This window comes from Trichoderma virens (genome assembly GCF_000170995.1).
Source record: "Trichoderma virens Gv29-8 chromosome Unknown TRIVIscaffold_82, whole genome shotgun sequence".
NCBI lineage: Eukaryota > Fungi > Ascomycota > Sordariomycetes > Hypocreales > Hypocreaceae > Trichoderma > Trichoderma virens.
The window spans coordinates 27,627-44,810 of record NW_014013667.1 but is presented as its reverse complement, the minus strand read 5'-3'; the positions used below and the strand labels follow the sequence as shown (position 1 = coordinate 44,810).

Genomic DNA, 17,184 nt, shown 5'->3' with positions numbered 1-17,184 from the left:
AAAAGAAGCCAAAATGGGGATTCAAGACTTGAAACGAAGGCTCAAGAGTCGATTTCAAGAGAAACTAGGCTCATCGGGACCTAAGGATCAGTTTGACTCATCCAACTTTCATTCTGCCGAATCACAGAAACATCAAATTAAAGCGGGCTCTGATACGTTAATAACCAAAGGCAATGGATCCAATACGGCTCTAGCACATTCAGATGAAGCTCCACAAAAGCATGAAGAGGTTGTACCAGCCAGCCACTCGTTCAGGTCCTCGCAGAGTTTGGTCAATCCCCGACCCGACGATGCGCCAATAAAAGAACTTTGGAATATAGCCTACAAGAAACTGCGGGAGGAAGATGGCGAGCTGATGGAAAAATATGAGAAAAAACTCCGAGGTAATATGATCGCTGCCCTAGGTTCGACGCTTGGATCGAAAGCAAACATGAGAGACCGAATGCAGATGATCCTGGAGCACAAAATGAATGAGGTCAATGCAAACGTGTGGAAATTAAAATTCAGGAGTTCTGAGGTTGAAGTTCGAGAGCTCATGCAGCCTATTCTGGGGATTGTGAGCTTGGTTAACGAATACATCACCGAGGGCGTGAGTGTTAACCCTTATGCATCTCTGGCTTGGGTTGGCATTAGTCTATTGCTACCGGTAGGTCAAATTTTAGGATGTGTAGTAATTATTATCTGTGAGAAATCAACTTGCTAACTGATAGTGTTAGCTCTTTTTAAACCCATCGGTGCAAATGGCGTCTTTGGCAAAAGGGTTAGAATTCATCTCAACCCTTATCGCCCAGAGTCGAATGAGAGAAGAGCTCTATACTCGGCGCTATGAATTAAAACCTCCAGATGGCCATTCGTATCAACAATCTCACCGCGAGTACAAAAACGGCTTAGAACGGCTCTACCGACAGGTCTTGAAGTTTCAAGCTACCAGCTACTGCTATTTCGCTAATGACTCCGTATCCCGCCTTTGCTCGGATACTATGAAGTGGAATGACTGGGACCAACTAATTGATGAAATACGTCAAAAGGAGAGTCTATTTAATAAATTGAGCGAGACTTGGCGGGATATTCAGTACGATACTGAATGCTCGGCAGTCGAGAATCGGCACCAACAAACAATGAGACTCTGGTTTACTATTGGGGAAAGTGTTTCCGGTTTAGAGAGAGCTGTTAAAGCCGCACAGGAACAGAAAGATCGCGTCGAATTGCTCAAATGGCTGTGTAATATCGACCACACCGAACTCTACAATAGTGCTCGCAATAAGTACAAGGATGGTACGGGCGAGTGGCTCATAGATGGGAGTGAGACATTCAAGGCATGGGAGGCGAGCACGGCTCTTAAATCTTTTTTATGGCTCCATGGAAAAGGTATGTCTAGAATAGCAATGTGGTGGATATATCTTTAATCTTCTGGGCCATCTAACAGTTCTGCAGCCGGCTCTGGGAAGTCCATCTTGAGTTCTTCCGTGATTAAGCATCTACAAAGCCGAAATAAGGGGATCGCCACGACGGTGCTCGCTTATTTTTATTTTAGTTTTAGCGACATCCAGAAGCAGAGAGTTGACGGAATGCTCGAATCGCTGATTAAACAGATTACTGCCCATCGGCCTTATACACCGCATTCAGTACAAAGGCTTGGCGAATATAAAAACAATGGAGGCCGTCCAGATACTGAAACGCTTCTTGAAGCGCTAATCGCCTCAATGCAGGGATTCTCAGCCGTGTATATCATCATCGATGCTTTAGATGAGTGTCCAATGCTCAACGACGAGAGGAAGAAGCTCCTCGGCAGCTTGCGCCATATTGTTAAAGGAGGACCTGATAGCCTTCATATCCTCTGTACAAGCCGCAAGGAGATAGATATAGATAAAACGATAAGGCCATTGTTATCCGAGCCGTTGGGAACAGAAATCGATTTATCTATCCAACGCGAAGTTCTTAACAATGATGTTAGCCATTATATCGACTCAATTCTATTAGAACCTGACTACGATTCATGGCCGGCGGATATCAAAGAGGAGGCAAGAAATGCGCTGATGGAGAAGGCGGACGGCATGTAAGTCACAACTCAGATTAGGATGATTGCCATGCTCACTCTCCACCAAGGTTTCAGTACGTCCGTTGCCAGTTTGAAAATTTGCAGAAATTATCTTCCACAGACGCCGTCCGCAAGGCTCTCCGAGATCTTCCTAGCGGACTCGATTCAACATATGACAGAATGCTCCTCAGCATAGACGCGGATTTCCAACCACAGGTCATAGCATCGCTGAAATGGCTTGCCTTTTCAGTCGAGCCCTTGGAGGTTGATCAGCTTGCTGAGATCTTTGTGCTTCCTTCCACGATCGAATCTGGATTCGACAGGATGTCTTACCTTTTTTCTCCGATGGATGTGCTGAAGTACTTTCCTGGACTAATGGTTACCCAGATTAGCCACAATCATTGGGACAGAAAACTCTATGTCAGACTGGCTCATTTTTCGATCAAGGAGTACTTGATATCTGATCGAATCTCTCAGGGCAGTGCATCTGCTTTTGCGTTCACCGAGGCTGACGCTCACATGCACATTGGATGCTTGTGTCTCGCATATCATTCATATATAAGCTCAATGACTGACTTATCAGATGTTAACGAACATCACGCGGGGCATAAGTTGGTGAAATACGTAACCAGGAATTGGGCAAAACATCTCGAGATGATCCCCCATGCTTCCTGGCCCCCTGGAGTTTCGCGAGATGCTGCTCTATCATTTTCAATGCGCAGCCAAAGCTTATTCATTATGTTCTATGAATACTCGGAGTTAACGAAATTGTTTCACAAACCTCATTGCTATACTGCCCGGAGTGGCTTCCGTCAGTTGACAGAAATGTTGATTTCAAGTGGCGCCGGCAAGTATCTCACGAAAGTGGATTTAGGTGAGGGACTTAGCTATGCGACAGTTAATCGGAGAATGAGCATTGCGAGACTCTTTTTGGACAAGGGCGCCGAAATCCACGACTGTCTGCAATGGCCGGCAAGGAAAGGAGATATAGCTGTTGTACGGCTCCTACTTGATCACGAGGCTAAAACCAATGAGCTCGCTGGCGAACTGGATTTAGCGCTACGAGCTGCAGTATGGGAGGGCCAGCTCGACATACTCAAGCTCCTCCGAAGTCGAGGTGCCGATATCAACAGCCCATTCATCAAGGAAGACTACAGGCCATTTTCACGGAGTAGAGAGCTTATTGACAGTGAGCCGCGTATTGCAGACTGTCTGCGTTTTATATTCGACAACGGCGCCGGTGTCAACATGAAGGAAAACTGTTCCTTAGCGGCGGCGCTCTCTGTGGCAGCACGTCATGAGATGGAAGAGGTATCACGACTGCTGCTAGATAGAGGTGCGAATGTGAACGAGCCGGCCGGGCAGGACGGCCACCCACTTCAGACGTTGATAACCAATGTGTCTCGCCCTAGTCTTCGCTTCCTAGAGTACATGCTCAACCGCGGCGCAGATCCTAACGCTCAGGGAGGGACTTACAACACAGCCCTACAGGCTGCATGCGCTACTATGTACTCTGATAACATTGATGCAATGACCCAAGTCATGGAGCTATTAATTGACAGAGGTGCTGATGTTTCTATTCAAGGGGGGAAATACGGAACGGCGTTTCAGGCAGCATGCTGCAATGACGACGTCCCGACCACTGTTATAGATTTATTACTAGAGAAAGGCGTTGATGTGAATGCTCAAGGAGGGCGCTATGGCAACGCCCTCCAGGCAGCGTGCCAGCGCCATATCAGAAATGATGCATCTTACGGGGAGAAGAAACGCCGCCAAGAGTGCATGCTGGAAATAGTACAACTGCTTCTGAATCGCGATGCCGATGTTCATGCTCAAGGCGGCTATTATGGGACGGCACTTCAAGCGGCCTGCGCGAAACAGAATGAGGATATAGTCCGCCTCTTGATTAATCATGGCGCCGATGTCCATGCTCAAGGTGGTTATTATGGGACGGCGCTCCAAGCGGCCTGCGTGGAACAGAACGTGGATATAGTCAGCCTCTTGATTGACCGTGGTGCCGATGTCACCGTTCAGGGTGGACGATACGGCACTGCGCTCCAGACAGCTTGCGTAACCGGAAGCTTGGAGTTGGTGCGTCTACTGCTGGAAAAAGGTGCTCGCGTGAATGATGAAGCCGGATATCATGGCACCGCATTGCAAGCCGCCTGCGCAAATAGTCATATCAAGGTGGTGCGTTTACTCCTTGAACACGGAGCCGATGTTCATTTGCGGAACAATGGCGCCTGGCACGTAGCTGCACGCTCCAGAGACGATGACCTTGTGAGGCTGCTGCTTGACCACGGCGTTGATGTGAATGACGCACATGGCTCGCATGGCTCGGCTCTTCAGGCTGTTGTGAGTCCTCTACAGTGGCGCCCGGACAAGGAGAGCGACGGCGAGGATAGCGACGGCGAGGATAGAGTGGGCGTAGAGTGGTACCTGCAATCAGCTCATCTCAAATGGACCAACAGGATCCGACTATTGCTCGAGAACGGTGCTGACCCCAATCTCGCGGTCGGCCCATACGGCGCAGCGCTCCAGATCGCGTGTACCGTAAAGCCTCTCTTTGCGTATTGGGGGACAAACATGCATCCTGGTGCCACCGCGGCAAAGTCTCTTCTCGAGATGTGCCCCAACATCAACGTCAATGAACAAGGTGGATTATTCAACTCAGCTTTGCAGGCGGCAGCATACTCGGGCCAGACGCCTACCATCAACATGCTGCTAAACAGAGGAGCCCATGTGAACGCCCGCGGGGGCAAATATGGCAGTGCCTTAAACGCCGCAGTTATCGCAGGTTTTTGGGATATCGTTCAGGTCTTGCTTGACGCTGGTGCGACCCCTGACTGCCACATGTTTTTAGAGCCTGACGAAGAGTGGCTTCAACGTGTACTAGAAGACGATGGCCGAGGCGGCGTGGAGAGATATAGAAAGTTTTGGGAAGTAGAGAGGGCAGACAAGGCAGCGAAGGAAGCCTCAGCAAATTAACTCTATATTTTATGTAAGTATAGAATGGATGTTATTCACTGTTTCACGACGCTTTTACTAATTCCTCACAGGTGCACATGATTGACCAATTTTTTAGTTGATGAGTTTACCGAACGCGAAAATCCACCCGCGACGATGACAAGCAGCGTGGTGGGAACGGGTGAAGGTATATTAAACGTCATGTTAACAGGCTGCAAATTTTATTCAGTTACCGTACAATATAGGAATGTGATGCTCCCTAATAATATTATTTGGTTATATGCGTACTGGCAAGCTCATTTCTATCATACTCGGCTAATTCCTCAAATCTCACCGTCGTAGTCTTTCTACGGCACAAGATTCCGAATGTCACCACATTCGCGATCTTAGCAGGAAGTGAGCGGTTATCCGGTATTTCTTCCACCGTGGCCTCGGATCCATCTTGTGCCAGGTAAGTGTGAATGTTCTTTGGCAAGAAGCGACCTGGGTTCCATACATTCCATAGGACGGAATTGAGAAGCATAAGAGTAGCCTCAAAAATATAGAAGAAGACTTCGTAGCGCAAAAGAGGACTCAACAGTCTGAGGGCCTCAATGTCAGCAATATCTATCTTTGTATTGCCAGTATGTTCTACCAGCCGGTAGATGCATCTTATGAAGATCAGTGTCATACTCGTGTAAAGCGTAATTAACATAGTATTGACAGCCTTGGTTTGTACAGCAGCTCTTGTGCACCTCGTATGGAACATTGCAGCCAGACAGATGAAAATGAGTATGACACCGAGCTGAATGACGAGTACAGCTATGATCAAATTGCTAGCGAGCGACTGCTGACTAGGCGATGCTGAGGGATTCGCAGATAAAGCAGCTCCTACAGCATTCAAAGTTTCGACAAGAGCCATGAGGCCGCCAAACGTAATGAGAACTCGAGAGGCAGGTATCGGAGCGCAGTGTGGCACATAATAAAATATTCGGCCGAGGATATGATAGTTGGAGAGCTCGAGAAGAGGACTGTGGGAACAATAAGTCATTAGTCGATATCTAAAAACATTGAATCGAAATGGGTGTGCCAGCTTACGGGCATATGTATATAAAGACTTGGCTAAGGATGAATATAATGAGAGGCGGTCCTTCAGTAGCGGTATAAATATAATGGTATGATGCGTATTCTCGGAAAATGAAGCCAACTGTGAAGAACACAGCGCACACAGAGTGAAGTCCGATCATTCTAAAAGCTTTGTAACGCCTGACGTCCAAAGTTAACCAAGTTTCTCTGATATTGATAGAGTGAAAGTATACTTACCAGCATTGCCAAATATGAAAGACAGCAGAAATGGCGAATGCCACGGCGAAGAAAATTGGTGCTCCTCGGTTGGGAGCGTAGACATACAAGCTATACAAAACTATAATTCGTTAGGGGTATTGGCACGAGGAAGTTAACAATATAGCGTCCTTACCTGGATCTCCAGCCGCCATTTTTAAAGGAAACAATTACAAGTCTGTTGCAGAAAGCTAGCTGAAGTAGGTGAGGATATCCCTTGTCAGCTTGATGTCTGTTGCTACTTTTAAATAGGGTAGAAATCAGAAGCGAAAACTTTTTGCAAACGGGTTAAGGAAAGGAGAGAAAGAAGAGCGTAAGGAAAAAATAAAATGCAACATCTCGAGGGCCCTTCCAAGCGGCCAGATTTATATATAAGAAGCAGGTCTGCAGAGCAGGACACCTTCTCCTATGATCATCGACTGTTTCTTGCAGGATTGGCGCTTGGCCCAAATAGGAGAAAAAACATGCCAAGAAATTTAGCTCCGGGAGATAAATCCTAGACCCACGCGGGCCACGTATGTATTATAAGTGGGAGTTTCAAGGCTTAAGGTGACGATACCACATTTGCAAAAATACGCGAGTCAAACAATTGATCCGAAGCATTATGGACACTTTGAAGATACTTCTCCTCAAGTATTTCATTAAAAGTATCGGCATTGTGCTTCCTATATTTAAATCTCTGCAAGGCTACTTGTAGAATGGCATTAAGCCGCTTGTGTCCACAGCAATTTGCCCTGTAAAGACGTACGGTCTACCAAAGCAAGCATCCCAGCGAGTCTCTCCAGCGGCCCAAAAAAATTCAAGAACTCGCTTCGCTGTGAGTGGCACATAAGTGCCAACATCCTGGCTGAGTTCTGTCAGTTCTTTGGCAACAAAGTCACGTATAGGCGCGTCGCCATGAACGGCTTCTACCCCAAGTACAACTAGCGGCCAAATCATGAACCTTTTCAACTTTTTAGAGGCGAGTGCCTCTCTCAGGAACGTTTCCATCACCTTTCCATGTGTAGCGCATTGGATACGTAGTGCTGGAATCTCGGGAAGTATTGATAGACTTTGGAGTGATAAAATGCAGTATAGTGCCACAGCAGCCTGATACACTTGGCCTACTAATACCCAATCTCCTGGAGATGACCGTTTAGATTCTGCCAATTTATGTGGCGAGAAACAATTAATGCGCTCCAAGATTTCGTAGCCTTCCTTCTGGAGAGCCTCTGCATCAATGGCATTAAGCTGTGTAGCCCGCATGCGAAGGTGATTGATCTTGATAATCTCAATGAACAGTGGTACTGGACACAATTGAAAGGGAGATGCCACAGTGCTGTATTGCTCTGGCACAAACTTGAGAGCCTCGAGTTGTAAGGTTGTCATAAAGAGATCTGACGCGGGGCATGTTGTGTTCCCAATTACTGACACACTGTATAATATTAATTCATCAATCGGCAACCTATTACTGCAAGAGGGCAACATACAACCAGAAACAAAGCAGTAGTGGCTTCATACTTGTTGATTCAGCCACCGCGTAAAATCCGCCACGCGACATGATTAGTTTATAAATGGCGTCTACATGGCATCGCCAATTGAGTGATGTTCCCTGTTGGATCTATAGCAAGCAATGACTTCGAGTAAGCGTAAGAAAACACTAACATGGTATCTTGGGGTAGTATCAACTTACATCAGTGAGTAAGAGTGTCAATATCCCAGCAATAACTGTATCGCCTGCACGCCCATCTTCGATGGTGAGATATTCGTTGAGTGATCGGACAGCAAGGCCCCAGTAAAAGTAAAATTTCGCCACCAAAGCTTTAGGTGTAATGGTATTTCTTATCTGATTGACTCTGTGGCTCAGAATCATGCAGAGCATACCATACTTTAGATAGTCTGGGCAAAAGACTGCGGCTTGGAGATGTTTAGCAGAAAGTGGATATAGGTAAGGATTGTGCCCGAGATCATGGATTGGTATCAAGTCTTGATATATGCAAGAATTGACTATTCAGATGATATTAGCAATCCTGATCCAAAATTGTCGATTTGACAATCACTTACAGTATTCTAGGCCCTGTATAATGACACGGGCTTCTTCATGCATCTCAAATCGTGGGATTGGCATGTGTACATCAGTTTCAGTGGGGGCTATAATTAATGTGCTCCCTGTAGTTATTCCAGCGTTTTTGTCTTGGGTTCTGTGGATCAAGATTTTCTTTTGTTTCTGATCCCGAGATGTGACCCTCCCAGGCGTGATCCATTTCAACCTGGTAGGCTTCCGGTCGCCATATCCGGGACAATGGATGCCCGATGCATGACATCTTTTGCAACCAGGTACCTCAGAATCACACACTAAACATCGCCGTCGACACTCCCAGCAGTGGCGCCTGCCGTGATTTTCTATATTTTGCGTCACTTGTCTTGATGGTTTAGAGCGCTCATGCATCGGCTGGCGCATGATGAAGATCCGACCCAACTGAGAGGATTTAGAGAGACGACAGATGGCTATTAAAGCTTAATTGAACATTAATAGGGATTCAAGCACGCGTTATTCAATTATCCATCTCACCTCTACTTTGCTTTTCGAACAATACGATAAGGAGGTCATAAAAGCTGGATGAAACTTGGAGGCGGAACAGAGCCAATTAATAAGCGCGTTCAGGGGGTCATTGAATATGGGCGTTTGCGCCACAATTCATGCGTCAGCAGTCCACCAGTTTCGGGTACCTGTCCAGATATAGTAGCGTCCAAGTCCTGATGCTTTTCTGAGCAACCAAGGTAAGCAATTGGATGGTAGTTACGACTTAAAACTGCATCAAGGTGAATGAATGGATGCTTTTGTTTCTTGTTGAATTGCTGAACCATCAATTCTCGTCCACCGAACACATTCCCTTCACATTTCTCAAAGCGGCATGGTGAAATGATTGCAAGCTGAATTTTCTTCGCGAATCCATCTAGGCTAGCTGCCAATCTTCCCGTCAGTATTTGACCCAGCAACAATATTCTTTCATGAGCCGTACACTAACACGCTTATATCGCCAAGCTTATATATTAGGAGCCAGAATTTCGCCCTCTGCCTCATTGTCTAGGCTTTACGCGAATATAAAGTGGTCCTTTCTGCCACACAATGTAAGACTTGCATCTACGATCCCATCCAATACTTTCATCGAGAATCTCAATATCGTACTTCCAAATGAGCCTAGCCACGATGAGGCGCATTTCCGCATACGCAAGACTAAATGCATGCTTTTATCAGTAGTGATATGGAAGAATTGGTTCCGTATGAACTTACTTTTTACCAAGGCAAACTCTAGCGCCAACCGAGAAGGGATTGAAGATTTTCCTCTTGTCATTCTCAAACCGTGGGTCATCCAGCCATCGCTCTGGGATAAATTCCTCGGCTTGAGCCCAGTAGTCGGGGAAATGGTTGGTAGTCCAATTCCAGATGTCAACAGCAGTCTATAGCAATACTTGTAAGATTTAGTGGTACAAAGTCGGGCATAGGTACTTACTCCTGGGGGAACAAAGTGGCCTGCAATTGTATCGCCCATAGGATTTACGACACGTGGAATCGTACCAGGAACTGCTGGATGAAGTCTCATTGCCTCATCCAGAACGGCGAGCAAGTATTGTAAGCGACCGACGCTAAAGAGATCAATCTCCTCCTCGTTTGTAAAGGCGGACCGGACTTCATCACATAGCTTCTTCATTGGCTCTGGGTTGGTGCCAAGGAAGTAAGTGACTGCAGAGAGCACCGTTGCTGTTGTTTCTGATCCCGCTCTAACGAGAAGACTAGCATTGAGTTTGAGCTCTTCGAAAGTCAATGCCTATGCCTAGTGTGTTAGCCCTCTAAACATCTTACCCACTCTGTCTGCTTGTGCTTTGCTTTGCTTACGTCTTTTCCTTTCTTTGCTAACATTGATGTCATAAAGTCCTTTCGATCACTGTCATTACTTTGCCTTTTGCGAACCTTCTCTGCAGCTAGCTCGTGGTGTTCTTGAAACTTGCTTGCAAGCGACTTTGGGATTGACAAAACAAGAACATTATAGAGTATTCCCATACGCCTGAATGCCGAGTCAATTGCCATATTTTTTACAGCCTGGAAAACTAAAGATACCCAAGGGTGGTAGTTAGAGTTCTTAAGACACTCAAAGGGTTCGCCAAAGGCCAAGTCGCCAATGATGTCAAAAGTTGTGTAATTGTACCAGGCAACTGCGTTAAATGCTTCCCCTGTCGCACTGAATTTTTCCATAGCTTCAAATAGTTTATCGACATAAGATGAAATTAAAGGTTGCTGATCGACCATTGCCTGCTGCGAAAAACCATTTGCCATGCTCTTACGGAGTCGGGCATGATCGGCACGGTTCGCACCAATTATTGAGCCCACCGATGTCATGTTGCGAGCGCGATCCTTTCCATTCTCAGGTTGGCCAGGTTTACGATGACCTGCAAGGTCTTCCATTGCATCTGGGTGGCAAAAGGCTAGATGAGTAGGACCTATTCTGACAACTGGGCCGTACTTTTGATGGATTGCCAACATCGTTTGATGGCCTTCACCAGACACTTCATGGCTAGCGTAAAAGCCATAGTGGAGAGCCCATAGCTTTGGCCCAGGGAACTTTCTTAGAGGATGAAAGAACAAATTATAAATCACAGTGTATGCGACATAAAGTAGTCCCTGGTTTCTTGTGTTAGGCAACACATCGTAGTTATAGCAGCATCCAGTGCTAAGGTCCTACCAATAAGAATACCAAGAATGGCACAGCAATAATGAGTTTCAATGAGAATATAGGTGGCGAGATATATGAGGAGATCGCCATGTTGTATTCCTGACCTGTGGAAATTGACAATACAACTTTGAGATCACAAGGGACCGTAACAAAAGGTGTGGTCTTCGGATCTTTCAGCTACTTATATACAATTTCATCAGTGCTAGGGGTGGTGGAATGCGGGTCTCTAATTATTTACCAATCAAACAAGAGACACACCCAGTTGCAAAATCCTGATATCTGGGCGAATCTGTGGTCAGCGAAGGGCGGGATGCAGCCGTATCCTGGCTCAATGTGATTGAACCCGGTATCCTTGCCAAAGAGCGGGGGAGGGGGAAGCAATGTAGTCGGGGTCCGCGGGCTTCTGCGGGCGTCGTGTGTAGTAGTATCCGGCTGTACTTGTGCTTAGGAGCATGTAAGAGTGGCGTATTGCACGTACAATGGATGCTCTTGCTCCGAGATATATTGTTTCTCTTACTTGGGCTCGCTCAACCTCGGCTGAGGAGCCACAAATTATATTTGTAGTTCTTCAAATACGCCGGAGCATCAAAGTTGAGTTGGGTTCATGTTTTCCGTTCCGTTTTTAGCGCTCTCAGTGACTACGCTCTTAGGATATATCTATGCACAAAATCCCGGTTTCATCTTGCCTGGTAAATGACTTGTCATTTGTTCTGTGGCATCTGAGAAGACACCCGACTGGTGGAGCTGAGCCTATCTTGCGTAATATTACGCATGTCCCACTCAGCTCGCAACCCTATCGTTGCAGCACAGGTCCTCGGGCAAAAGACCTCCCGTTTTTTACCACCAAACGGACAGCTTGCTTTTAAAGAATATGAATATCTACGTCTAGGGGCGGAATGTGAGGAAGACATAAAAAGATGGGAGATCTATTCCACTCATGGGAGCCATAGATTTTGCCACGTGCAACCCTTCGGAGGCTACCTTCACTTTCTCTCCAAGTTGTCATGGTAGGGATTCCCGTGTGGGCTCAACTGTCCAAAGGTGTTTCGCTTTCAATTAATTAATGTACGTAAGAAAAAAAATCCTAATGCTGACCACACCCGGTGTAGCACACGCCCTCTTAGGTGGTTACGATAGGCTATTGTCCAATTCGATGAATGACAACATATAAACATGGGTAGATTGGTGAAAACGACATCCATGAACGATACCTTTCTTATTTCCTATCATTACTTCCCATCTCTTCATCAATAATATGGTCAAACTCATAGCTTTTTGACCACCCTCCAACGCTTTGCAAAGCAGTATTCCCGAAATATATGGATTCGCAGCTCCATCTCAATCATTTCATTGCCTGAGAGCCCACTGCGGCTGTGTTTTGGGAAAAAGGTAGCTTCACGGACTTTGAGGCTGAATCCGATAACCGATAGTAAACGATGATACCGACAAACAAACAAGTACGCCGGATGTTTGAAGCCGAACGCCGTGGGGAAAGGGTGTATATCTCCACTTTGCATCCTATGGGAACAAGTATTCAGCTTAAGCACTTGGCAGGACGCCACCCACATCATGCTCTTTGCAAGTAGTATTGTGACGGGGCGGTGTGAATGGCTGATAAGCGATGTGGTATTGGATGGCTTGTTTCAAATGAGGAGGCATCCATCCTTGCTGCCTTATCATAGGATTCAAAAAACCAATAGAAACCGGCATCATGATTACTGCCGGATTAAGATCTATCATGGATGGAATAGCCAAGATTAAAATCTTATTATTTCTTTATGATACTAATGTTGCTCCATATACGAATATTATCACAATCAAGTCTCAGCAGTAACGAGGTGGTGAACGTTCTTGTCTGCTGAACCGGTATAGCAGCAAGTGGCATTATCGCATTCAAAGCAATTCACAAGAAATATATTTATTTACTTCTATGTGAGAAGCCTTACTGCTTCGAAAGAGGCTTAGGTTGCAATCATTTCCAGGAAGGTGTCATCATCTGGTGTCATATTCCCATGTTGAATCCCCACCTGTTAGCCAGGGGTCATTGGTGTCTGCGTGGAGAACACCAATCGTTACTTTTATATTATGGTAGAGGTACATAATACGCCCTCAGTGAACTATGAAGATCTCGCGCACGGTTTCTAGATGTGCAAGTCCAATCTAGCCACACCCGATCCCTATGCAAAACTAATTGTCTATTAGATTACTATTCCATGTTCCATGTTGCTATGTTTCCATGGTTACTCATGCTCGGCCCGAGATTTCCCAGAGTGCAAAGCCGCTAATGGACAATCCCTGATGACTATATAGCCAACATAAGCTGGGCTGGTATATTGGGCCAGCTGAGGATAGCTGACGCTGACTGCCACGCATCTAGACCCCAGGTCCATGAGGGAAATGGTTGCGAGGCCCTGGCTCGGCTTGCAGAGGACGCAGGAAAAACCAGTCTAGGATGCATGCAGTGTGCGATATACCAAGCAAGTGCATGGATACGGGATGATGCGGCATGGGGTCCCAAATGTTATGTTTTTTGGTGTGTATGGCGTAAATCCTCAAACGAATAGAAGTGGTCAATTGCTTTTCAGCATGTAATGAAAACATAGTTGATCTCGATCCCTATATTCCACGAAGGAAATGCGACATCTGATCACATGCGGCCGCTGCATCGCCGTTACTCTGACGGCTTAAATACGCCGTTTGTGTATGCGTGACTGTAGACAGGCCTTGCTCAGTAATTCCCATCTCTTTTACTTGCATGCGACGCTTCTGAATCAACTAGAAAGCCCTCTCCGTAATAAAGAGCTTCTGCCTCTATTCTGAAGGGACCAAATCGCCGATGAATACTTCAATCCTTGCTTGATACACAAGGCTGATGCCCGCTAAAGGCGTTCATAATGGCAAGCAAAGCAACTATGCCGATCGCGGTCGGCTAATTGGATCAAGGTCTTCCGGATTGGTACGGAGTAGAAGCCACCTTAATAGAATGAGACCATCTAGATAGATCGCAGTCAGGTTGTTTGATCGGGCCTACCTAGCTGGATCAAGGCCATCATCCCGTTCGATCAAGGTTCAAGTTATCGCTACCTAGTATCTATATCCAACGGGACTAGAATTGTATTATTACCCTCTGGGGGCGCCTACAGGGAGCTTTGCCTACGGCGCTGTTACCTGCGGCACTTAGCCTACCCAAGCATTCCTGTCATATTATATACCTGTACTCCGTAGATCGCCCTAGTTCTCCAGTTTTAATATATCTTAATATACTACGGAGTACGGAAGCTATATTTACATACAGTAGTGCAGCTGGCTTAGGTGGATTACATTTGTGGGGATAGAACACTGGAATACGGTATTGTAATACTTATTAAAAACGCACTACAACACCAAAAAACAGTTTACCTTATATCGCAGGTAGTCAAAACTGGCATAAAATAGCGAATCTAGCTAAATACTAGGTAGTATTTTAGCTGTAGCTAGTGATTGTGGTGGTTTGTTGTTGTTTTTTCCCATTAGGGAAGCAAATTTAGAAGCTATACTTCCCTTGTGTTGTTACCTTCTCAAAGCAGCTTCGCAGCTTTGCTTAATGAGTGCTATAAGTAGGCTGCGCTTGAAGTCTTTGAACAGCGTCTTTTCTGCACAGAGTTGGCAAATACGGCACTTTAACATAGTGGTATGCCGAAACGGATTGTTTGTGTCCAGCCACGAACAGGGCGGCCGACTGGTGTTTGGCGCCGTCATTTGAATCCTTTCATCTGCAAGTTCTACACTCATTGGGCTATAAGTCAGGATAGACGGCGAAAAGAGAAAGGTATGCAAAGACCAGCTACAATGAAGATGGAATAGCGCCATACACACATATGCCTCATTCTCGTGCGCTGAAACGTTCTAAACAGTCAAGTGCCGTATTACTCGACCATGCTGTATTACTCGACCATGTAGAAAGAGAAAGGGAAAGACAAAAGACAAAGAATCAAGAAAAAGAGGAAAAAGAAAGAAATGGCTTGAAGCCACAACTCTGCACACGCAGTTGTCTTGACTACGATTTACACGCATCTGGATTAAGGGGGCACACCCACATCCGCAGTGTTGGAGCTTACAAATGCAGTTACTGCGGCATCCTCTACTGCCCATGCCCGTTTCGACACAGCACACCGATCCATAACTCTAAAAATAAAAAATGGAGGCAGAGAGGCAGATTTCATGATGCTACAGATGATAGATGAGCTGCGTAGGAACGACGATTACGAAAGCTATGCGCATCAAGGGAACAATTGGCAGTGGAATGGCCTGGAGAGAGACGTCTTCTCATCCCCCACCTCGTCTGTCGTGGCTGAGAAATGCTCAACTCAACCAGCTTCCATGATTCCCATCGATTTCACAACTCCCATCATCTAATACAGAGCTATTCCAAAGCTTCATCTGAGAAATCAACAAAACTACGTCACAGCCTCCCAGATCCCAGCGACATCCCGAACCAACAACATCGCGACATCCGATCCTCCACTCTCCAACCCAATTCCAATTACTTTTTTTCCTCTTTTTGTCAGCAGAAGCCGACCATCATCCCCCTCCCTTCTTCCCCCCCAATCACGCAATCCGCCCTAAAAATTCCAAAACGGCAAAGCCCATCCAAGCCCGCTTTTCGCCCGGCAATGCGACCAACTATGCCAGATTCCCTCCTCTCTTACTAATACATATTACTGTAGAGCCGGCTGGCTCTGAAATCATCCATTGTAGGTACCTGCTGGGTAGCTCACGGCAACTTTTAGCGCTGAGCACGGACGAAAGATACTTGCGCTTAACATTTTACTGTGCTTGGGCAATTACGTGCGTCAAGAGGAAAGGCGATGATGACATTTGTAATTGAGGCCCCAAAAACACGGGGGCGGCGTCGGGATTGATTACTTATAGCGGACAGAGGGAAAAGGTAAAAAAGGAATATATAAAATCAATTACAGCCGCCCCTTCAGTTTAGTTTTCGAATCATTCCAAGACAATAAAAACAAGCACAGCACAGCTTATAACTGCGATATCTGTTGAGCGCTACCGAGGTTCACCAGTTACACTTACATCATCACAACTCTTCTCTGCAACTCCACCAAGAAAAAAAAAAACTCATAAACCTCTACTGCAACTCCCATCTTCCAACACCTCGACAACCTTCAAACAGAACCACACCTCCCCCAAACAAAACCCCCCAAAAACAACGATCACAATGTCCGTCATCGACATCACCTCCAAGGCTCAGTTCGACGAGCTCATCAAGACCACTCCCTACATCGCCCTCCAGGCCCACGCAACCTGGTGCGGCCCCTGCAAGGCAATCTCCCCCATCTTCACCAAGCAGTCCGACGCCCTCACCAACGACAAGTTCACCTTCGCCCGCTTCGACACCGACGAGGTCCCCGACCTGGCCTTTGAGCTCGGCATCCGCAGCATCCCCGCCTTCTTCATCTTCGAGAACGGCGAGAAGGCTGATACTCTTACTGGCGCCAACCCCCCTGCGCTGCAGAAGCTGACGCAGAGCATTGCCGAGAAGGCCAAGGGCGAGGTGAGTAAACTATAGGTGAAGAATGAATAGAGAGAGAGACAGAGAAAACGTTCGGTTGCTGACAGTGGGGGTGAAGTAGCTCAACACCACCGAGGACTTTTAAATCATGCGGGATAAGCGGAACGAGACGAGATCAGTGCTGCGGAGGATACATGTATATTGAGGGAAAAGGGAAACATTTAACATGATACCTGCCATGCATGGTGTTGGCAAGAGGATAGCACGCACTGCATAGGAACGAGTAGACAGACATACAAGTCAGCTCTAGTCTGCAAATATAATGAATCATACTTGTACAAGACACACACTTTCACATCTGCAATCTCAACAAATCATCGCTGTAAACCGCTCTATTCACTCCTTCATTGCCCGTCTCACGTGTCAGAATCTCCCATGATATCAATACTTTGCCCCCTAATTCTACATACATGCGCCCAACAATACACCAAAAGTAGCCCTCCACAAGCCTTGTTCCGTGTTCCAAAAAGGCCACATGCGTAGCCCTCTTCCCATGATGGCACCACACTGCTTGGTATAACAAAGAAATGTAGACAAAGAATAAAAACTCCACGCTTGGTATGCAGCCGTTATAAACA

At 46.3% G+C, this 17,184-nt stretch overlaps 5 protein-coding genes across 5 annotated transcripts; 2 read left to right on the top strand and 3 right to left on the bottom strand.

Annotated features, from left to right (window-relative positions):
• Nucleotides 1–1,172: 1,172 nt before the first annotated feature.
• TRIVIDRAFT_123575 (uncharacterized protein) lies at nucleotides 1,173–4,876 on the top strand (the record flags this gene model as incomplete). The annotated part of the gene is made up of 5 exons (XM_014098438.1): nucleotides 1,173–1,368; nucleotides 1,435–1,721; nucleotides 2,114–2,519; nucleotides 3,216–4,390; nucleotides 4,721–4,876. Coding segments are annotated over 5 exons (2,220 nt in total), but the record flags the coding sequence as incomplete, so codon positions are not given.
• Nucleotides 4,877–5,273: 397 nt separating this feature from the next.
• Nucleotides 5,274–6,480, bottom strand: TRIVIDRAFT_224400 (uncharacterized protein; the record flags this gene model as incomplete). The annotated part of the gene is made up of 4 exons (XM_014098437.1): nucleotides 5,274–6,015; nucleotides 6,083–6,250; nucleotides 6,308–6,407; nucleotides 6,462–6,480. 4 exons carry the CDS (start codon nucleotides 6,478–6,480, stop codon nucleotides 5,274–5,276), a joined length of 1,029 nt encoding a protein of 342 aa, XP_013953912.1.
• Nucleotides 6,481–7,012: 532 nt separating this feature from the next.
• TRIVIDRAFT_193187 (uncharacterized protein) lies at nucleotides 7,013–9,261 on the bottom strand (the record flags this gene model as incomplete). The annotated part of the gene is made up of 5 exons (XM_014098436.1): nucleotides 7,013–7,739; nucleotides 7,795–7,916; nucleotides 7,998–8,150; nucleotides 8,550–8,694; nucleotides 9,194–9,261. 5 exons carry the CDS (start codon nucleotides 9,259–9,261, stop codon nucleotides 7,013–7,015), a joined length of 1,215 nt encoding a protein of 404 aa, XP_013953911.1.
• Nucleotides 9,262–9,385: 124 nt separating this feature from the next.
• On the bottom strand, nucleotides 9,386–11,127 carry TRIVIDRAFT_193186 (uncharacterized protein; the record flags this gene model as incomplete). Its single annotated transcript, XM_014098435.1, has 5 exons — nucleotides 9,386–9,542; nucleotides 9,600–9,766; nucleotides 9,820–10,134; nucleotides 10,203–10,985; nucleotides 11,047–11,127. 5 exons carry the CDS (start codon nucleotides 11,125–11,127, stop codon nucleotides 9,386–9,388), a joined length of 1,503 nt encoding a protein of 500 aa, XP_013953910.1.
• A 4,880-nt stretch (nucleotides 11,128–16,007) lies between these two features.
• TRIVIDRAFT_216458 (uncharacterized protein) lies at nucleotides 16,008–16,900 on the top strand (the record flags this gene model as incomplete). The annotated part of the gene is made up of 2 exons (XM_014098434.1): nucleotides 16,008–16,588; nucleotides 16,668–16,900. 2 exons carry the CDS (start codon nucleotides 16,253–16,255, stop codon nucleotides 16,689–16,691), a joined length of 360 nt encoding a protein of 119 aa, XP_013953909.1.
• Between the last annotated feature and the right edge of the window lie 284 nt (nucleotides 16,901–17,184).